The sequence below is a fragment of the Rhea americana genome, unplaced genomic scaffold (assembly GCF_003343005.1).
Source record: "Rhea americana isolate MKP2758 unplaced genomic scaffold, rheAme1 scaffold_351, whole genome shotgun sequence".
Taxonomy (NCBI): domain Eukaryota; kingdom Metazoa; phylum Chordata; class Aves; order Rheiformes; family Rheidae; genus Rhea; species Rhea americana.
In genome coordinates, this window is record NW_028186481.1 from 167670 (window position 1) to 191198 (window position 23529).

Sequence of the window (23529 nt, forward strand, 5' to 3'; positions counted from 1 at the left end):
TACCACATCGCATGCATGTAGGTTGGAGGTAGACGTGGGCTGCTGACAGGGGTGCAGTTGTAGGATCTCATAATTCTTTCTGCCAACAGAAAGTTACGGAATAAACTGGCCACAAGCAGGTCCTGCCTGAAGAGCTTCTGGAAAAGATCTGCCAAGAGATTTCATGGATTAGTACATCCACATTTGTATAATATTAGTACCTTAGGTCACTGATATGCAAAAATCATTTAAACAATTAAAAAACCTTACTCAATTACTAATTTATTCCAGTAACAAGAATTCTACAACACTTTTGCTGAGACATGGTATGACAGCTATTAAAAGGACTTCTGCCCTCCAAGTTCCCTTACTACATGACAGTTAGTCTCCATTTTATGTTTAAAGAATTAAATATTTTCTACCTCAAGTTGGTTTTCCTTTTTCTGGGCAAAAGTTCCTCTTCTGGTGTTTCACTTAAACTCACATTCCCTAAGTTTTTGGAAATTTCCAAGGGAGAAAAGGATCGGTGTATATTGTTCAATCAAGAATAACACACCTGTTAACTGGCACTCTGATGGGCTCATGAAAACGCAAAATGAATCCTAAAAGATACCAGACATGCTCTCTTCTATAGAGGCAAAAAACTACTTAAGCTGCTGTACTGAGCATGAGTAAGAGCTCAGCTGGAAAACTCTGTACAGATTTGCCCACCCATGCACCAGAATAATGAACTCAGAACAGAACAGGGGTCGAGGAATAGTATGAAGTTAATCAGGGGAAACACAGGCTGTCTCCTCAGTAAAGGAAAAAAGAACTTATCTGTGAGCCTCACAAAGGCTAGAAGAAAATAAGACTCCTTTTTTTGTTTTTTCCCTCCACACAAATACAGTAAGAAAGAAAATCATCCTAGCTATGGCAATTGTGCTGGTAAACAAAAAACAAACAAACAAACAAAAAGCTTTCTGGTTTCTAATTACCAAGTTGCTAAAATTATTCTGGTACAGAGTGAGTGCAAACAACTTAACTAGTCTTAATATCAAGTCTGATCTATTATTTTGATATCAGGCTTTATTTTTCTCCTATTTTCAGTGTCTCGTTTATCTTACTCCTTTATCCTTCTACTCCGAATAAGCAACACTCATTTTTGGTGCAGACTTGATCCTCTTGCAGAAGTCTTACCTCTAGGTAAGACGTTCCAAGCAATAGTGTCTGTGATAGCTGTGAAGATCCAATTCAGTTCTCCTAGAGGAGTTCTCCTGTCATTCAGTCTTCCAGGAATCCTGCAAGTGAGGAAAAAAAACCCAAGTAGGTTACCTGTTTAAAAAGAACATATATATATATWTTTTTTTGAGATACCCTCATACACACACTCACTCGTCTAAGGCTTAACCAAGGGTCATAGAGGACAATATTCCAGAGCTTTAATTTTACTATTGTAAGAGAGTTTGCTTCCTTTTTACCACTTCAAAGGTTTCCTCAAGTGAGATCCTGAAAGAAATGAAATCTTCATCTATTTCTTGCAAAGACTGACATTTTTAACCTGTTTACTACTGCAAGGCAATAGCGGTATCATAAGCAAAACAGATTAATCAAGAACTAATGTTGCTAAATAAATGTTCTTTATCCAAAACCTGTTATTTATAGATTTGCTTGTGAGAAAAATTGCTAGATAAAGGATCGAAACTATGGGAAAACATTTTGGATGATATTGCAGAGATGGTGCTGATTTCTGAGAGATGCCACAGAAAAGCTTTTTCTTTGGATTAAAAATGCCATCTGGCTTCATTTTTATTCACAATTCACTTTTTACTGAAATAGTTAGTAATAAATACAACTGATATTACAAAGTATATGCTCAAGCTCTATATTGTCCCTGGATAAGAAGTCTTCAATGATCATATTCCCGAAGCAAACAAAAAATTTTTAATAGTCATTATGCTCAGAAGGGCTGGAAAATAGTGTCATTGGATTAAAGGTAACACACACTCTTCACAGCTCTCTTTTGCTGCAGACTGACTAGAAAAATACTGCCTGCTCATGGAGATCCAAGATCTACCTCATTATTCATGCTAGAGTTTCATTTAAGAAAATCAGCGCATGCATGCATATGAAAACTTGACTTCCTGAAGTTAGTGTTCATCCTGCTATAATTTGTTGCCTCACCATCACTGTTGCATGCAGGTGCAAACACAACATCTTGTTGAAAAGTTATGAAATAAAATCAGCAGCTTTTCATTCAAACAGGAGGCATTTACTGCACTAAGAACTTCCTGATAAATACATTGGCATTCATGGAGATCAGTACATCGACCCTGAACTCCTTAACTAAGTTTCAGATTAAACATTACCCTATAGGAACTCAACAGCAAAAGATATATTCTTCTCAAATTCTGTAAATCTGATATTATCAAAATTTCAGAGTGAAAAAAATCGCCTTGAAAAGCACTAGCAAATGAACTAAAAGGATGCCAAATACCTGCATTCTGGACCCTCCTACAGCAAAGGCACAGCAAAAATTTAGGCACCACATTTTACTATCATGCAAGATTTGATATTTGCTTATAGAAAACTATTTAGTTAACCCATGTTCAGCACAGAGGTAGTCTAAACACTCTGTGTACAGTCACATAATGATCTTACCCCTTTGTGTCATGGTAGTATCGACAAGCCTAAAAGTAAAATAATAAATACAGTGATTTTCTTTCTACTGTGTTCAATTTTCTCCAAGGAGAATGAATCCCTGTCCTCTGAAGATTGCAAGTGCAGGGCACAGGTGAAGCAAGCGGCAGGCAGCGTCCCCGCTGCTGCAAGCTGCTCTGTGCCCCAGGCGTCCTGGAGTCTCCGTCCATCTGCTTCATATGCACATCTACCCAGCCCACGAGAGGAAGAGTAGTTTCATCTCCAAAAATATGGAAATCTTGCCAGCAATACATATCAGGAGTTTATTTGTGATGTGGTAAGGTGTTAAAAATGCTCAAGATTCCAATTACTAATTTTATTACATATTGTAAAGCAGAAAAAAGTGGGACTAATCAATAACCACCATGGCAGCTTTCCAAATAGTGATCTGCTGCTGTCCCTGCTCATACGCAGGACATGCAGTGAAAGCGAACAAGCAAAGACTGAGATTAACTTTTAGGTAAGAAAATAACTCAAATCACACAGAAAGCTGAAATATTCATATAGCTATCCCCTCTCTCTAATAAAGAGAAATGGAAAGACCAACTAGTGAGTCAGCTGGGGATAAAACAGCTACCTGTTCCATGAGCATTTAATAAATAAATGCTTTTAACTGTTTGCCACAAGCCAGAAGTTATTATAATATACACGAGAAGTATTGGAATGAAACAATATTTTGAAAACTCTACATTTGCAAAATTAAAGGCCTCAAATGTGGCTGTACTGTTAATGTTCCTTCCCTTTCAGAAACTGCCAAATCAGTTTCTCCAAGCATGCATAGATGCAAAAAAATATATATACACGTTCATATAAATATATAGGCATTTTTCCAAGCATTTATATAAAATGCATATGTAAGTTTATAAATATATGTGCATGTGTGTATATATTTTATATATATATATATATATATATATATAAAATATATACACACATTATATATACACACACACACATATAAAAGTTGACTTGCATATAATAGAAGTTTCTAAACTATATAACTACTATTAATACTTACGTATTAACCTCTCTTCCAAAATCACTGCATGATTACCCTGGTCTCCTGAAATCTTAGCATCTGAAGTTATATAGCAATATTCCCACTGTGTTTTTAACAATGATGTCTATAGATAAAAAGGAACTTTTTGCTGTAAAATTTCCACGTGGCATGAAGACCCACCAAGTAGTGTTTTTTTTTTTTTTNTTTTTTTTTTAAACAAACCAACAAAAAAAACCCCACACACAAACAGGAGGAGTTTACCTAGGAAAGCCAGTCCCATTCAAATGTGTTGCAATATACCTGAGAATGAGGCAATTGAGGAAGACATGCCATACAAAAAATGCTGCATGGAAAACAGCAAAGCTAAGTATTTCATGATGGTAATACACAGGCARCCGAGCACTGATCACAAGAAAGTGGCGAAGATGCATGTCTTGACGTACCAGAAAGCTGTGGATGGAGAGATGATTTTGCCTTGTATTGCTGAGACTGACACTAGAACATTGTGCCTAGTATTCACATTTTGATACTGATTTTAATCATTCAAAAATGGGGCATATGGAATATGGAAGGTATAGAAAAAGCTACAAAAATAATAGCAAATAAATGCCATATAGTGAGAAATTTAAGGAGGCCACTCTATCCTACCATGGAGTAATGTGAACACTCTGGAACAAGAGGGAAAAATCCTGCTGCTAATGAATACTTTACGCTAGTGGAGAAAGAAAGAAGAGTACTTAACCATGAAAAGAAGCAGACACAATTGATTCAAAGGTTTAGGGATCCATACTCCAGACAGACGTTTTTTTCTTCTCTTTCTCTCTCTCTGAGAAAGTATCAGAGATACGAYGGGCAAATTTCAAAACCATGCATCCAACCCAGCAAGAAACTCCCTGCTTTCCTTCCAGGGCAAGTTTTCAAATTTTAGAAGTGTCAAGACAAAATTACATGAACCAAGTGACTCCTCTACTGCAACCTGCTCTTCTGCTAAGTACGGCAGCCTTCTCTCCCAGGCAGGTTTGCATCTCCACTGTACAGCCACAGGCAGCAGTGAACATCATCTGGAAAAATCCTGCCTGTCTCTCTATCAGAACAAAAACACACATCTCTGAAACAGCCTTCATTAACTGATCCCCCAGAGCAAGCAGAGGGGACACGAGGCCACACAACTGTTCTCGTCAGGGTTTCGCATAAATATTTGCATTACAGAACACACACTGCAGCAAAATAACAGTGTTTCCAGGCAGAACTTTGTTAGTTAGAAACCGAAGCGTTCCTTGCTGAGATTGCTTAGCAAGCCAAATCCTGAGCTGATGCTGTTTGATGGCCACTTTCAAGCCAGTTCTTGGTGGAAACTGGAACAGGAGCTTCAGGACAGCGCTCGAAGCTTTGGACCAGATGGGAGCCACGGAGCAGTCCCAAGCACAGCTCATCCTCGAGGCTCTCTACCAAACACAGACCGTGCGCCGACACAGGTCTCACCGCCGGTACCGAGCAGCAAAGACAGGCCGAGCTCCGAGGCTGCGGCCAGCAGCCCGGCCCGGAAAYCCCTGCGACTTGGGCAATCTCCTTCCTCGGGTACAGTGCGCTTCTTGGCTTCTGCACTGAAAGACTTAAAATAACAGCTCACCAGTATAGTACCAGTTTTACTTCAGATTTTAAAAATCCATTTGGTGTTTTTCCTTTCTAAGATTAACTGCAGGATTCATAGGAAAGACAGCTTCCTACGAGGGTGGGAATCAACACGCCGCCGCCTCCCACGGCACGCGGCAGCAGGCAGGTTCAGGCCCTCCGCGCCGCCACGCACGGTCAGCGAGACACCACTTCCATCCCTCGCCCCGGGCTTGGAGCGCCTGGGACCCCGGCGCGGTGAGCGCTAACGCGAGGGCAGGCAGCGGGCCGGGGCAGCAGCGCGAGAGGCCCCGCGGCGCGGTCGCTGCCGAGCCCCACCGCAGCTCCCAACCTAAAAGGTCATAAGAAAAAAAAAATACAGCTATCTCCTATTTGCTTCTTCATCACTTCCTATAGAGAATTATTTAATATAACCATTCATTTTTTAAAAAATATTTCCACCCTTCTTAAAGGAATACACTTGCTTTTTGTCCTTTTTCTAGAGTTCCACTGCACTCACCCATTTGCCCTATACCATTTTTCACATGAAATATTATTTAGGGAATTGGTATGTTCTCCTTGTACAATGTGTTCTTTCAAACCTGTCCTGMGACCACAGACTAACAAGTTTTCAAAACATATTTCTGGATGGGCATCCACATGATGGGCAGCTGCAAAGCGCCACGAAGCACTCTTCGCCCCGAGAAGTATTGCTGTCATCCTGGTACCACTTCCCAGGTCCTTCACACAGTGCTCTGACAAGCGCCAGAGAGCCTTTGACAGCGAGGACAAGGCAGACTTCATTTGTAAAAGCTATTTTTGAGGGAGGGGAGGGAAGGGAAGAAAGAGCAGGCTGCCTCAGCTGTTAGCTGCAATTTGACATCTCCAGACTCTCAATTGCTTCTTCCATCAACTTCCTGACTGAGTCTTTACAAAGACCTAAATCACGGCGGTCTACTGTGAAAAGCGAGGACTACCAAATGTCATGGGCACCAAAGAGCTCCTGCGAGGTGCAACCGTCAATGTCCTTGTCAGAAATTCAGCAAAATCTCATGAATCACTTTAATTACAGGGGAAATATTGACTTCAAAGGATGCCAGCTTTTCCCTTCAGGTGGGCTCTATCATTACCTCTACTTTTGGACATATAAAAATATAACATTAAGATATGTGACAATGTGTAGACTTCAGAAAACAGGATGTTTTAGCATTGACCTATACCTGTGAAGAGTCCCAGTAATTTTAGTTTTGGAGAAAAGGGAGAAACGAGAATGCCTGGCGAGCGCCATGCAGGCCCTGGGAAGCTCTTGCACTGCCAAGAGCTGCTGTGCCAGAAACAACGCTGTTAATTTGCTCAAAGACAGCACGTTTACATCGTTGCAAAATAACGTGAATGATGCAGACGTGCCRTGATGAGGCTCCTGAAGCCTTGGCGAACTACTCAAGACAGACAAAACTTTTGAAGTTCTTAAATTATTTACTCAAGAGGGCTATAAGGCTTTGTACACTAGTTTTCAATCCTGTTATCTTTCTATATAAAGATATGAAAGAAGTGTTGCCATGAAAACCATCCTGTTGAGTGCGATCTTCACTTTGTACATACAATACACTTTACATGCACCAGAGACTGGCACCTTGTGACAATGGTGATAAAACTAAATACTCCATTTCAATAAAAGCAGATTTATTACAGAACAGAAACCTTTCAGATCAACATCTTCAAAAGCGAAATTTTCCCTCAAGCACTAATGAGCGATATCGTGCAGACAGGTAGTGTGGCAAAGCATCTCTATTATACCATGACTAACACACTTATATTCTGAAATACACTCTAATCTCTTTTACTGATTTTTTAGAAGAAAATAAAGGGGTTGAAATTTGGTCTTCCTTCCAATTTTCTGTTCTACAGGTAACCAATTAGTTAAGGTTCAGAGGCTCGCACTGAAGATATTTGTCATATTACAGTATAATTTCTACATTTTCTCCAATTACTTTATTCTTGTTGTGTGATATTTTGGAATTTATCTATTCTGCCTCTAAATTGGCTCCAACTGATTCATTACTCATCAATAATCAATACACACTAAAACATTAATAATTTCCAGTCTCTGACACTCCATAATAGCTAAAATGGAAACAAGAGTAATTTTAGTCACAAATCCGGTATTTTTAGTGGTTTTTATAAATGGATTTTGTGCAGGTGACTGACAGCCTGGAGCCAGGCTCTGCTCTCAGAACAGCGGCAGCAGCGCTGCAGCAAGCCGGATTTCGCCCACATTGCTCCTGCCTACGCGACTCAGGGCTGACGTGCAGAGCAGATCCTCCGAAACGATCCCTGACAGCAAGGCGCTACCATCCGTTTCAGTTGTGAAAGGGAATTTTAGTACCATATTTTTATGGTCATTTGAAAAGACTGACTTCTAAATGGCCTCAYACAAAAGCAGGAACAGCTCTCAGGTCACCAGGATTTTTGCTTAGAAATTTTCTTCCCTCTGCCTAATACCAAATGGACTATCTAGGAGGATAAAAAGTCCCAGGAAAGCAATATATCATTGACAAAGTGGCTTCCGGAGACAGAGCCTAATGCTGCAATATGAATTAAAGCATTCTTGTATACCCCTGGCTGTCGGTACCTAGCTTTATTTTCCCATCCCTATACCAAGTTATGCCATTCTTTAGGATTTTCTTTCTTTCTTCCCCCCCCCCCCTTTTTTTTTAAAAAAAAGGCAGAATAAAGCCATAGTTCATTTCACCAAGCAACCACACAACTCGCTGCACCAGCACAGACTGCAGATAGCTTATCACTGAGCAGCTCTGCAGAGAAGGACCTGGGAGTGCTGGTGGATGACCAATTGACCATGAGCCAGCAATGTGCCCTTGTGGCCAGGAAGGCCAATGGTCTCCTGGGGTGCACTRGGAAGACTGCTGCCAGCAGGTTGAGGGAGGTGATCCTGCCCCTCTACTCAGCCCTGGTGAGGCCTCATCTCAAGTACTGCGTCCAGTTCTGGGCTCCCCAGTACAGGAGAGACATGGAGCTACTGGAGAGAGTCCAGCGTAGGGCTACAAAGATGATCAGAGGACTGGAGCATCTGCCCTATGAGGAACGGCTGCGAGAGCTGGGCCTGTTCAGCCTGGGGAGGAGAAGACTGAGGGGGATCTTATCADTGTGTACAAGTACCTGAAGGGAGGGTGTCAAGGGGAYRGGGACAAACTCTTTCCAGTTGTCCCCTGTGACAGGACAAGAGGCAATGGGCAGAAATTGAAGCACAGGAAGTTCCACCTGAACATGAGGGGGAATTTCTTCCCTGTGAGAGTGACGGAGCACTGGGACAGGTTGCCCAGAGAGGTTGTGGAGTCTCCTTCTCTGGAGATATTCAAGGCCCGCCTGGATGCAGCCCTGTCTAACGTGCTCTAGGTGACCTGCTGAGCGGGGAGATTGGACTAGATGATCTCCACAGGTCCCTTCCAACCTTACTGATTCTATGATTCTATAAATACACATTAGAATATGCAACACGTTTACTCATCAGGATGCTGGTTCAGCCTAGATAATTAGAAATCCAGGCCCTTCAGAGAAGGCACAGACTAATTTAATCTCAAACTCTGCAGTCTAATTAGAATATAAACTCTTCCCCCAGTTTTAAAGACAACTACATTATAAATTACAATATACACATAGGCAATCCAGAAAGTATTCTGCACTTTTCTTGGGACTGTAATAAAAAACATGTGTTTTCTATAATTGTATATGTAGCAGATTATGATGAGGAAGTTTAAATATTTGATATCCACAGGAACCTTCTTCCAGCACCATTTCCACGTAGACAGCCTTTTAAAAAAACGTATGCGTGCTGTGAAATTATCAACAAGAACCAAGAACACAGAAGGAAACAGGACATTTTTCCAAACAGAAATGACCATGGAAGCGACTGCCAGCCACTGAGAAGGTCTGCTGGTGAGGAGAGGCCAGCCGGAGAGCAGCTCTTGCTCCTGCGCTGGCTGCTAGAGAGGAACCGCGGAGTCAGRAGAGCAGGTGAAGCATAGGATCTAACTTCAGAACCATTCCTCTCTCTCACACCAAAAAGCACCAAACCAGCAGCAGCCYGTAGAGCATCCAGGCAAAGCAAGTTTAAGCTTTGTGCAGATTTCCTTTCTGTTTCTCGTGTCCTCAAAACACAGAGGCAGAACGTCCACACGCAGTATGGACAGAAAACCCTGTGCATGATGGACCTTTTCCTGGACTCACACATCACCACTGGAAACAGCGCCAACGCTTCCGAGCACCTGCCTGGGCCAGGCAGGACCCATTTTTCCCATAACACTTGGAAAAAAAACCAGATTCATAAAGAAGCATCAACATGTCACCCAGCTACTCAGGCATTGCAAGGGCCAGCATTTGCTGCTTAATAACCCATGTGCTAGAGAAGATGCAAACATGCCTCATTTTTTAATTTGATCRTTTGTACCATCCAGCTTAGAAGAAAGTGGCAAGCAGTATAAACTCGTGCCCTATGTGGACTGTGCAACTTCCAAAGTCACACGAAACACCTCTGAAGCACGCAGCAACCCAGAAAAAAGCCTAGATGGGTTAAACGGTAACAATCAAAAAATTTGAAAACTCAACATACAAGACATTATGAAAAACATCTCTGAAGACAGATACAAATTAATTTTCCTAGCTATCTGCACACATTTCTTTGGATTTTTTTTCCTGCACTTCCCCCCCCCCCCACATACAGTGAGGTGACATTGAACCAGGACAAGAAACTAGTAAGCTTAAGAAATAAGTAAATCTATACTTATGCATCTGCCTGTCACTACTGCGAGTCCTGCCTCTGTTCTTTCAATTGAAAACTGAAAAGTGATTTTTCCTTTTGATAAGATTAGTGCCTCTGAAATAAGCTTTTACAAGAACCTTGGCTTAGCTCCTCCATCTTAGCTGGGATACAATAGCCAAATTTTCATGTGTAAAATTAACATAACTAAATATGTAAAAGCTGCTGATGAGCCTCACTATTCTAAAATACATATCATGGAAGACTTAAGGGCATTTAACCTCATCTCAATGTAAAATGTGCAAATTACTCAACACGGTAGGATTTACTAAAGCAACAACTGAACACAAGACATTAGTTAGCTGATGTGATCTCACCCTCATTGCCTCTGCTGTAGCAGGTAATTTGCTGCTGGCAGTGTAAACAGTGAACGATGGCTGCACTTCAATGCACCATGTAGACGACTGGTAGAAAACCAAGAAACTATTATAAATACACACTTATTATCCAGAGCCCAGCTCTCCTAAGCCTTTACAGGAGGCTTTTAATTTCTACAGTTCTTATCTTCTTAGACAAAAGACGATCATTGGACTCTGGACATCCCTGTGTCAGAAGTGTGGACCTATGGTTTGTTCTAATGAATCTTGAAAACAGTGTTTCTAGAGGCAAAACTTCTCAGAAATCAAATGATCTTCAATTAATCACCCCAAGTTGGTATGTGTGTATCARTGACCCCAGAACAGGACATTCAAAAACAGTCAGTAAGGGGCAGAGATCTCACGCATCTAATGGTTGCAAAAAACTACTGCGCCTGTCTAAGAATGAAAGAAACAGAGCATATTACAAGGAACAATTATTTGATTATTTTTGCAGTAGCCTATCTTGTTTATATAGACTGAAGATTTACAAGACCAGTTGTCTTTCTTTATCAGCTTGCCTCAGCTGCCTAAGAACCAATAATTATGATAAAATATTGTTTGGATAAAAGGATTATAACATGCATCAACAGTATTAACAGTATAAAAAACAACACCACCACCAGAGAGAAAGAATAGTACAACAGTGTAGTGATAAAGTGAAAAAACAGTATTTCTGTTGGAGTTTTTCTATTTGTTTGCTGCTGTTGTTGGCGTGGGGTGCACAGCTCAAAGAAGAGAAGGAAAGCAGCTCCTGGAGACGCTCAGACGTGCAACGTGGAACGGCTCCTTGCTGCACTCTAGTTTCACACCCCGATGCACACCATGTACACTGCTACTTGAGCCCCAGATTCCCAGCACCCTACGCACCAGGATGAGCACCAGCCCAGGCCAGTGTCCYGACCTCGCGTCAGCCAGTGTGATACGCTCATTGCTGTCCATCTTCAGCGGGGCCCCAATCCTCAAGATTTTAYGGCAGACTAGGGCCACACTACATCAGCTATTCATGCCAAATGGTCCGAGGGCTGGGCTGCAAGAACACCTCCGGCAACCCACCTCCATCAAAACTCACACCCAAGCCAGCTGCGTTTGCAGCCCAGCAAAGCTGGACATCAGGACACAGCTGCAGCCCCCGGCTGCGGTCACCAGCTCCCTGGCTAGCTCCGAACGACAGCACGAGGTGCAAGGTCTGCACGACTGCGCTGAGCCGGACAAAGCTCTAGCGCAGCAGCAAAGCCCCATTAACTGGGGCTGCGGCACCACCACTGAACGAGTTCTCTCTTCTACAGTCACTGCCTATTTGGACAACATATGGTAAGAGAATAAATGACAAACACTAGAGTTAGACTCTGGGAAAAGCTCTCCAAAGAAATTTCCTCTCAGACAAACAGGAAAAATACTGGACATAACGAGGAAATTAAGAGCAATGGAAAAAAAAAATAAATCATAAAATCTGGCTTACTTCTCTATTAAATCCAACGTGACTCCTGGCACCAGTCTGACACTCTTCTGCATACAAAACCTGCAGAGAAGAGAATAAAAATAAGTCATTCTAATTAAATATTTAATGACACAGCTTTGTGGAAAGAATATGGAAGAAGGTTTCTTTATTGCAGTGTTTCTGCTTATAAAATAGTATTTGAATAAAAAAAAAAAAACTTGCCACAGCATAATAAGAATCAAACAATGCCTTCAATATTTGTTACATTCACGATTATGCAGCGATTTCCATCATATCAGCTGTCAAAATTGTGGTATTGTAGCTGCCACAGTGACAAGTTTTCCAACATATAGAGAGAGGAGGAAAAAAAGGGTTCACAGTGCTCCGGCACAGTCCCTTGGGAGGAGCACAGAGCCACGAAAGCTGAACTGGTGTGTGTTACTGGAATAATGATTAGCATTGGTTGGGTTTCCCTGAAGAGATCTGGCACTGCAGGCAGAAAAAGAAAGAGTGATGTGTTAAGTTCAAACACCAGAGTTATTTAATTAAAAAAATGCTGACTCCATTTTCTCAGTATTGTAGATACCACTGCTTTGGAAATGCCACCACTGGAAAATACAAAGTCCTCTTGGAACTACTACATGTGGTACCTAGAAAATCCCAGGAGCAGATCATCCCCAGCAAGCGTGGTGGGGGCAGAGGGCCGCCAGCCCGGACCCCCGCCCTCGCCTGCCTCCCCCAGAACTCCGGCGCACCAGCTTCGTGGCCCCAGCAGCACCTCGGGGATGAAAAAGAAGCAAATCCAAGTTAAGAAATGAGTTCCTCATCACTATATTCCCAGTCCATTTTCCCAGTATTTCAGGAATCCACTTCCTCTTGTTTAGTGGAGAATGTGCCCAAAGCAAGACGTAAATTCCTATGAAACTGCTACGCTTCACTTTGTGCTAGAAGGGAAAGCCCCAGGGAGGGAAGGCAAACTCGTAAAAGCAGCCTGCAATGTCCATCTCCCTTTTGTGTCTCTCTAGACGCATGCTATCCACATCTGAATGGATCTTCCCCAGTAAAGGAGGGAACAATTACTTAAAATAGAGCAAGATGTGCAGAGCCCGCTGTCGAAGGCTTGAAGACCCGCTGTACCCCGACTTGCGGGCCGTCTACTGCTGCCAAGGACAGAGATGGGGTCTGAAAAGCTGTGTGGTCTCCAGGCTCCTTTTCCAAAGCAAGGGCTTTCCATCATTGAGAAAAGCCTTAAAACTATCCAGGAACACTACAGTGTTCATACAACCTGCTAAAAGAAAAATTTTCTAATTCTGCTTTACAGAACTATGCAGGGAAATACCGTCCTCAAACAAAAACCACAGGYAGCTTTCAGCAAGGCATAATTCAGTTACTGGCATCCCACAGGAGCCTCCCTGCAGGCGAAGGGTGCCAGAAGACTTCCCAGCTCCGCCAGTCCATGCCTCTAGCTTATGCCATATCAGAAAGGATCGTGATACAGTAGTGCAACTTCGGGCCGCTACACACTGGCTTCCAGGAAGAAGAGTTCCACCTATCACCCTTCCTACAATACTCCRTTCTCACTTTGGAAGCCTCTCTGCCAAGTTATTTTTTGGCCTGACTGCACTTAGCCATATTTCAGAGGCTCACAGATTAACAGGACAGAGCTGCAAACGGCTGCAAGACAAAAGGTGAAAAAAGGACGAGCTTACTAACGCGGTTCACAGCACAGGCAGCCACTTCCGGGCCGCCCATCAAGAGACCAAAAACTGATGAGCAAGCTCTTGCCTGGCAACAGAGGACATTTGCCACAGGGCAAACAAATGTATTAGCCTCCTTTTTGCAAGGATTTCTCATAAGCATAAGGCTTTGAGCATTAGAAGCAGAAAGCTTCGCCCATGCGCGCAGACATTCAGGACACTGAACAAGCGAGATGTCACCGTGCCAAGCATTTCCTACAACTTCTAGAGAAGTTAAATAAGCAAGTAAGCACACCTTTGAGAGTCAACTATAAACAGATGTTTTCTCATACTAAATATATTATGTAACTGTCATTTAGCACTTCCTTGGGGAGCTGCTAGTGCCGCATTGTGGGGAAGATGTAAATAAGCTTAGACTTCAGTTACTTCATTCGAGCACTTGGGTCCAAAAAGAGGACAAAATAAAACCAGGCTGCATTTGGTCAGTGAAAAAGTGCCCTTTCTGCAGCACAGCCCCTCACCATCACTCTCYCTGATATTCACCTGCATAGGACAAGAATGGCAAATGCTTACGGCTTTTGTATATACTGCAGCTGTTTCAGTATTTCTTTTAATTAGCATCTGCACTCAGAAAGGGTGTAAGAGAGGAACTCATTCCACAGGAAGGTGAAAACGTCTGTAGCAATCCTGAAAAACTATTAAACCATACTAAAGGATCAATGTATTTTAAAAAAAAAAAAAAAAAAAAAAAAAAAAAAAAAAAAAAAGCTAAGTTGTGTTTTCATTACGTGGGCTACTAAAAATGCCACCATTTATTAACACCAAAATCATGAAAAAATCCCCCTCTGGCAGTTTGTTTATTCTATTTCGTTAGGATCAAGACAAATTAATGCATTTCCCATATGTCTATTTAGGACTGAGTTTCATTTCAAGATTCTCCAACTAGTGGCCCAATGCCGTGATTTATAATGTTCAGCAGAATATTTACTCAAAATATTGTACTAACTACTGAATTTCAATGCATAGAATCACTGATTGTAGCCTTCAGTTTGGAAATCATTTTGTTTCGCCTGCTTTGGGATCAGTTTGCGCCTTACTAACGCATAAAAGGGAAGAGCTTTTCTATGCATTCTGCTCCTGCATGTCTCTCAATTATCCTGCATAACATCACAAAAACTTCACAAAAACTACTAGGCACATTAACATATTAATTAACACCATTAATTAGCAGTATCATTACCTCCATAAAATCGTTTCCCTATAAATCTGTTCCTTCAGTTTGGCCTTTACGTTTGAGCTAAAAATCTCAAATCCTTTATTTGAGATGTGGACAAGCAGAGTTCGCAAAGCACTCCTTGCCTCTTATTCTTCCCCTTCTTCAATCCTTTAGGCTATGTACTRTGGAACTGTTTATAGTGTATAGGAAACAGATCCACATTGCCAAATCCTACCAGGAAGCGATGCAAATTGGCTTCCTTTGCAATTGCTTTATTTGCTGTCTTGGGACAGCACTGGATCGCAGCTAGCAGCTCTATATGAAACCCTACTTTGTGCAATATAACATCTTTCCGTTGCTAGATATCCCGTCATCCTGAAACGAGGCCAGTTAAAGTTAAAACTGCAGAACCAAAGGAAAGCCAAAGAAAAGTAAAAARTGCTCCAGTCTGAGGTCTGACTTAGATCTTTTTAAAATAAAATACAGTTTCACAAATATTTTTCAGTTCTGATGAATTTAACAAATTGGCTTGAGCAGGCAAAAGCGTTCTACATATACCTTAGTGAMTGGAGGCCTTATGTTTACTGCTCCTCAAGTGTCAATCTCCAGTTCCTGTTATCCCCATGCACCCACTCTTAGACCCATATTTAAAAACAAACTTCCAGGAAGCCCTCAGTTCTGCATAGTGCATTTTACTTTTTCAGCCAAGACTCAGAAAGAGATATGATCCAGCAACTGCTGTTTGAAGTGAAAAATACAGCACCTAGTTAAGTATTGCAGTTTGTTTTTGTCGACTCAGATTTTCATACTCTCTATATATTACTGTTAACTTTGCATACACTGAATGTTGTCAAAGAACATTTAAATTCTATTACAGTATGCCACAAAAAAGGGGCAAGATGGGAGGGAATAAAATATGCAAGAGGAAAAGGTCTTGCTCTGTCTATGCTCGTGCATTCTGACAGATTGGCAGTAGCAGCAGACATGCCAGATTCATCACATTTCTGGGACTATAAAACCAAGCCTTTACTCTTTCAGGTCTTTAAAAGGGCCTGTGACACTTTTACAGCTGCTAGCTTTCATGTCCAAGTGAAAACGAGGAGGCTATTCTCTATCTTTCTGAATAACGCTTGCAGTTTTGATCAGCTAGAGTTGTTTACTTCCTCCTAAACTGCTGGGCTTTGCTGTTACAAATTGCTAGTGACCGCAAAGGACAGTCATATTTCAGTGGTGAGTGAAGCGATTCCTGCATATCATAGGCAATGCACTTCAGGACAGTAGATCCCGTAGACAGCATTGTAARCTGATATGTTATTAGGGAGAAGAGACTGAACAGAATATGCTGCTTTCTGATGTTCCCCATATCTTTCCTGTTCAAAGGGAGAGACTAGTCTCTGGGGAAACGGTCTGTCTTGACATAGTGAATCACTATTCTGACTTCAAAACAATCCCAATCTGCAGCCGAGAATTAAAAATACAAATTTTTTCAGTTTGTCAGTAGATTTGGTAGGGAGAAGGCATAACTCTGCTTTCAAGTGTGCTGTATCCTGCTCACCCTTTCTGTAAATCACATGCGACTCGCAGCATAGGCCTCACATATGAAGTTATACAAGAAGCTGCACAATTATTGCCCAGAAGTGCTACAAAAAGTTACACAGGAGAAAAAATGACATTTCAGCTGGTTTGTAGTTTACAGCCCTTGACAAGTCATGGAAATCATTTGGGACCCAAAGGCATAATGACATTAAGGTACAATAAATAGTTTTTTCTTCCTATACTAACTAAAAAACTGGAAATTTAATTTCAAACTTATTTTTTCTGAATGACATTAGTAACTAGAGCATCCTAAAAGCTCTCTGATGACCTAATCTGCAAATAAACTTAACTTTTGTGTAAGTTTCTGTCAGAACCAGAACTTTTCTACAGGATCACGAGTAAAGTCTCCCTTCAAAAGGCCACCTCTAGATTTAGTTTCTCATTTCTTCCATATACTAAAATGACATTGCTTAAATATTCTCTTCCAAATACACGATGATCCACATTACTGACTTGAGGAATCAGAACTCTTTTCTCAGTGAGCCTCTCAACATAGCATAGATCATCAGCTTGCTATATTTGGGTTCCAATATACAGAAGTTGCATATCTCAAAGTCACAGGTCTGAGCAGCTCCAAAACTTTGTTTGCTCTGATTTGGGGTTTCTTCAGCACTCTTCAGAAGCCCTATTAACTTTTTATGGGTAGGACTTCATGGTCCAAAACCTTAAGTCCTCAAGGCAATTTAGACAAGCACAGMCTTCTCCTTGACATGTAAAATTGTGAATATATTCTTGCAGTTTGTTCAACTCTTCGTGGACGGATGAYGGTACAAGCATTTCACGCAGCATTGATCACAAGTTCCAGTATAGTTGCCTTTTTCTTCAGAGTTTAAGGGAAACATAGATCTGTATAAAGTAATACACCAACAATATACTAACTTCTGCCTGTTTCTGCAATAGCTGGGCCTACTTCCTCACCAGTGCTTATCCCTCAGGACGAACAATCTGTATGGCTTACCTTTAGCTCATCCGTTAGAGAACGGCAATGCAGACTATGGATTTGTCAGCTCCAACAGTCACTATACATTATAGAATTGCTACATTTTATTGACTAAGTTAAGCAGAATTCATTCACTGGATTCCTGGGATTGTCATACTGTTTCATTAAGGGTTTCAGGCACTACATTCAGAATGACACAATTGACTGTGTTTCTGTTATCAGCATCAATTTTCTTTCCCCAAAGTTACATTGAAGTGGACACAGCTGCAATTCTGTTTGATAAGCAAAGACCCAATGTTATCCATTAATTGTTCAGTTAAAATACAGAGCACAGAATGGGGTGTATAGGATTTTATCCAACGAGCTTTTATTGGTCCATAAATACTGTATGTAAACTTCATTAGCCTGTCACTCTAGAATTGCAAAAATGTTCTATTTCCAAAGCAATTCTATAGGACTTCTGGATCAATGGTAATAAAAGGACCAGACTGAAGTAAAAGGGAAGTTTCAGTAACAAAGGCTTACATCGTTTTTTGGTTAACTGTTCGCTTTTGCACACCAACACACAGTTTGCATCAGACAACTGAAACGTAGGAGGCCAATCTGCCCTTGCATGTATTACATTTAACAGCAGTGAATAATAACGCTCCACAAGCGAGCACTTAGTATTTACAGGACTTGCATGGATAAACACGCAACCCTAGCAATGCCAATCAACTGGAAGTATAAAAAGAGCATATTCTTCATCATGGAATAGAGGAGAAAGTTTTGTTTGTGTATGCAGTAAGTAATACCTATAATCAGTGGTTTAGATGCAATAGGAAATGCATTACAATTTACCAGTTTGCATGGCATTCACCAGCATTAAAATCCAGAATAGCTGAGATTAATGTTTTTAAATTCTTCTCCTGAGCAGAATTTTACAAACACATTTCCTGTCAAATCTGAGCATATTTCATGCCTGTGCCAGGTGTAACTGCTGAAGAATCAGCCCAGATCACCCCTTCAGCAGTGTTCCCATGGAGATGAAGCAACAGAAAAATCCCTAAACAGATCACATATTGAAAAAGCACTTTCTCAGTACATATAAACTGCACGTTAAACACTGCTGTCTAAGCAGTTTACATGTTTGAGGAGGACATCCTTCTTGTATGGCTCCAATACAAAACTTACAGAGCCTTAGTGTTTTCCCTTTAGCTATGGTGCAAACACTGAACTATATTTCTGATAATTACAAGAGGAAAAAAACTGAAATCTCAATGCAAACAGCTTTCACTTTACTTACAAAGCTTCAGTTTGCTACAAGCCAGGTCAACCAGCATGTGTTAATCTCAATGGGATTCAAAGCCCATRCTATGGATTCCCGTGAAGATTTGATGAATCAGTAAAACAACAACAACAAAGTGGTGTCACAGTGTCCTCATGGTATTGGTTTAAAACACCTGCACAGTAATTAGTTATTCAGATTAACCAGAAGCCTCAGCACATCCATCCTGAAAGCAATTGCTTCATTCTTTCTCTCTCTCCATAGTCCGATGAAGAGTTCTGAAGAAAACATTCTCCTGAGAATTTAGACTCAAACCTGCAACTCTTGAATCGTTGGCACTTTGCATGGTWTTGTATATTGGTTTTGGACTCCATTCAATTAAAAATACTCATTTTTAAAAGCTACAGTCATTTGTATTTACCAAATTAGTTTCTATGTAGCCTTGAACTGACCAGGTGGATTGTTCAATAATAATTGTTCATCATGCCTGCAGCCAGCACAACTGTTTGTGCTCCTCTCTGTTGTTACTTAAGGATATTGCTCTTAGGAAGCTCCTGCTACATTTTATATCTTTCTGCCTAATTAACTAGGTATGTCATTCTATAACATCTTTCTCTTGTTTATTGCTTCATTTTTTTCCCACTATAGCATTATTTAATACTACCGTATTATTTACAATAACTGCAGTATTTTGAATATAATTTGTACAAAAAGACAATTTACAGAAAGTTGTATTGTACTATATACTACTTCTGCTCCCTGAAGAGAAAGATACTTAATTCCCAGAACAGTATACCCTTAATCTGAGYAAACCTAGATATCCAGGTGGAATCTACAGTGTAACACTAATAAGAAAATATTTTCACCTTCCTATTTCTGATTAATAAAACGTCCCAAAGGCATAGTTCAAAYCCTGTAATTCAATTCTGCAGAAAAACCTTAGGTTAGGTAAAGCATTTGGATTAACAAATCTGTCATTTCATCAGACAAGCTTCACGAATTATGCATTTTCCTTCAAAACTGGGGAAGATGCTTACCATCTCAGAGCGATTTTGATCGGTGTAGTAAGGCATGATGTGAAAAGGTCAGCCGGCAGATCAGGGATCATAGGTAGCAATTCGTTGGCTTCACATGCTGCCAATTGAATACAGTTCTTCATCGATGGAGGTAAAGGCATTTGAGCAAGTGGATGGTTTGGGTTAATTGCAGCCACCTAGAGAGATCAAAAAACTTAATCAATTGGTGAAAAAAAAATTAGTCACTTGAGAAAAATTAGTCACTTGAGAAAGTGAAGTTAACTTCTATACCATTCAAAAAAAAAAAAAATATGAATGAAGAGCTGTCAAGGTTCAATGGCTCTCTGGATTCAGAGAAGTTTAAAACCACAAGAGCAGCAGCTGTAGTTATGATTTAACTCATATATTTTACAGTATTTAAGTGTATTTACCATAACAGTACTTAACACCAAAAATAACAACTTGTAAAATGGATTAAGCTGTAGATCTCCACTTCAGTCTTCAGTTCATATCTGTCAGCTTGGAATCAAGCACTAATAATTGTTTCTTTTACATTTAAACAAAAAACATCGTGTGGCTCATAAGCATTCACCACAGATGGCAGAAGAGCTTCAAATGGAAATATGTAATTCATTTGGCTGCACTAGGCAGCATTTCTGGCCATGAGGCATAAAGACGACCCTTCCTGGTAAGTGAGGCGAATACTAAACTCCCTATATGTCTCTCCCCATACATCTTTCTATTCCAGTAGAGCAAAAAGGCCATGCTGGAAAAAGGAAGAGAGAAAATTACCATTGGTATGTAGACAGACTGTCAAAAAAGTAGAAAATGCATAATCATCCAATTAAAACCTTCTGGGAAAACCGAGAGACATGTCAGTGCAGACTAGCTAGGAGACTGATGGAACACACTGATCCGGCAGCATTCCTGCACCTGCAGACAAGCACCAGCTACACATAAATGCTGTTCAGTTCTTTCACACCATATGCTGCAGAAGGATCAATTTTTAAAAGGAAAAGAAGAATGAGAAAGAGAATAGGCACTTACATAGGCATATTCAGTGCTCTTTTAAAATCACGGCCAAGTCTGCTGTGAAAGAGTGTCTAAAATTCTGAACTGTGTCACTGCAGCCAACTCAGCTGTCCAACTGTCGGTTTATAGAGTGGAAAACCATATACACCAGTATTCCTCACTTTCTAAACTGCAGTGATRCTCTTAATTAACATTGTGATTAACAGCTTATATTTTTCAAGACAAATGATCCACAGAATGAAAAACATRCACAGTGTCTTTCTGAAACAGGTGAACACAAACACAGCAGATGTACCTCAGCCACCCAAAATTCTGATCTGTGGTACACAAGGGTTCTTMAATGAATACAGCAAAGAAATTAAACACAGACAGGGTGTTCATTGCCCCTTCGTGCCCGAGTTAGAAAGCAAAGACTTATAAAAGAGATCTATGCGTTACGGTATCAAAGTTTGCAGAAGTACATTCATACAAAGATTACCAATTCCGCCAGTTTCACTTCGCCTGCCAAGCCAGAAAGGTTGCACAGTTCACTAATAAWCTCACTCTTCACCATCTTTATACATGAAAAATTCTGTCTGTCTCAAAGAAATCAATTTGGTGTCTCAGCAGGGTCACTGGGGAGCAGAATACCTGCATTACAAACCTGGAGCCTGGCACAGCCACATCCCTCATCTAGTAAAGCATACCTGTAAGCCACAGAGGATTTTTCAGATGTTATTTTACACATTCTACAACCCATGAAGTTTTTTGATTCTTTAACTATTTTTTTGCATTCCAATCCCACATGCTTAGTGACACACTTTGGCTTTCGCAGGTTGACCAGGCTGGCTAAGACCTACCATCGCTCTCAGTTCAGGTGTGACACTTTGAGTGAAGATCCATACCATCCCTTGGCTGGGAACAAAGTTAAGCTCAGGTCATTACTAGTGATTTCTACTGTACTTCYCAATAAAACTTAAGCTGGGCGTTTAACAACAACAAAAGCCAGGTAATTACTACACCAGAAAGATTTTTGTATTTGGGGAGAAAGCCATAAGAAACAGGGTGGAGAAGCATTAGCTCTTTACAGAGTTATAAATATAAAGCAGTTAAACTGCTTAACTACAGCCCTTAATTTCTAAGGGAAGGACTTGCCCTCTGCCCCCCCCCGAAGGGGCCACGCACGGGGCGGACTCGGTGCCCCCCGAGCGGTGCGGAGCGCTCGCGCGCCGGCCCGGCTCCTGCCTCCCGCCCGCAGACGCCCGCAGGAGCTGGGGGGCCTCGAGGCACGTGTTTGTCCATTAGCAGATATGCTGTTAGCAACCATAAACCAAACACACAATACCAGCTAGCAAATACAGATCCTGTCAGATTTCTAGGGGTAATAATCTAGCAAAACCTTCAGTGTTCACTGCTCCATTCATCTCCTTGATCTAAATCTCTTCCTTTCTTTTACAAAATAAGCATGGGAAGAGGGAGGGAGGAGGAAGAGGGTCAGGTAAAGCCCTCTATGAACAATTGTTTTTGCATCCTTAGAACATCCAAAAATCAGACTTTGTGGACTGCTCTGTTCCCTCATAAATGTCCCTCTATTAGGGCAAGATATACAATAAACAGAATTATAAATTCACAACTGTAATACCAGTAAATAAACTATGTGAAGTTGCCATATATAAAATGTTATCAAAATTACATTAACATGGCTTTCCCCACCATAGTTGACTGTTTTCCGGATGCCAGTCTGCGGAGCCGGAGTCCTTGCAGCTGCCCCGAGACCTCACGGCTGCTCTCGGCGCTGCAAACGTYCTCTCAAGGTGCCGCACGCTGTCGGGTGCAAGCTCGGTAAGCAAAACTGTCTTTACCAGGAGTAAAGTACTTTTGGTGTTACTTACTGTTATTTATGAGTAACTGGAAGTCCGCAGTCTTTCRTACAAATAGTGCTATCTAAAATTAGTTTGCAAACTACACCAAAATATCCCGGCATTCTGGTAAGATGGTCGTAACGACTTTGTTCGGAATACAGATTGGGGCTGCCCAAGCTAACGAGCAGTTTTGCCATTTACAATCACCATATCTGGCAGGCTGAAGGGTTAACAGATGTGCAAGTAGGGCCACTCGTGACTAACACGGAGGGAGACAACACCTGTATTTTAAGCCACTGTTACTGGAAATATTTGTGTGTGTATGTAATTACATTCAGAAGCAAATGCTTCACAGAAAAAACAGGTCTGTTCGAATTAATAGGCATGTTTAAGTTAAACTTGGGAGGAACTTTGCCCTAAAGCAGAAATGGGAAGATGCTGTTACTTTAAATGTTGACCAGACAGGCTGCTTTCACACAGTTTCTGCTATGAGAATCCTCTTCCCATGCAAAAGATGTATTAAAACGAGTACAGAAAAGGAGATGTTCCCCTCTCCCAGCAGATGGTGGATTACAAATATTCTCCCCCCAGACATGATGCTAATGCCAGACAACATTCTGCTGGGCTGCCATTAAGCTAATTTTTGAAGAATTAATGTTCAAGATGGAAAGATAAAAACTGAGTTCTCCAGCTCTGATTAGGAAGCATTAGTCATATACCCTACTCGAGGCAGAAAAGAACAAGMACCCCCAGAGCAAAACTGGATTCCTACACAAAGGACAAAAAAGCTGCTAACGCAGCTGCAAGGTAAAAAGTTGAGGAATTTGAACTGTAACAAAAACTGAAGATAGAAAAGTTCCATCTCTTGCAGCAAAGCAAACAGCCAGGAGATATGTTTCAGCCTTCATTTCTGTACATCTCAAACGTGCCCTTCGGACTACAGACCTTTACTCTATGAAACAGTTATGAGTCAGAGGAGACACAATATCACAATTACACAGAAAATTAATCAGCCATAACCAGC

General features: G+C 41.1%; 1 protein-coding gene across 5 annotated transcripts in view; it reads right to left on the reverse strand.

Annotated features, from left to right (window-relative positions):
- RPTOR (regulatory associated protein of MTOR complex 1) overlaps positions 1–23529 on the reverse strand; it is a 160726-nt gene that overhangs the window by 82193 nt on the left and 55004 nt on the right. For all 5 annotated transcript variants that reach the window (XM_085311914.1, XM_085311913.1, XM_085311911.1 and 2 more), the window contains 4 exons: positions 19654–19829; positions 11922–11981; positions 1159–1259; positions 4–148 (listed from right to left, as the gene is read on the reverse strand). In XM_085311914.1, coding sequence (XP_085168040.1) covers positions 4–148; positions 1159–1259; positions 11922–11981; positions 19654–19829 — 482 coding nt within the window. The remainder of the gene's footprint in view (positions 1–3; positions 149–1158; positions 1260–11921; positions 11982–19653; positions 19830–23529) is intronic.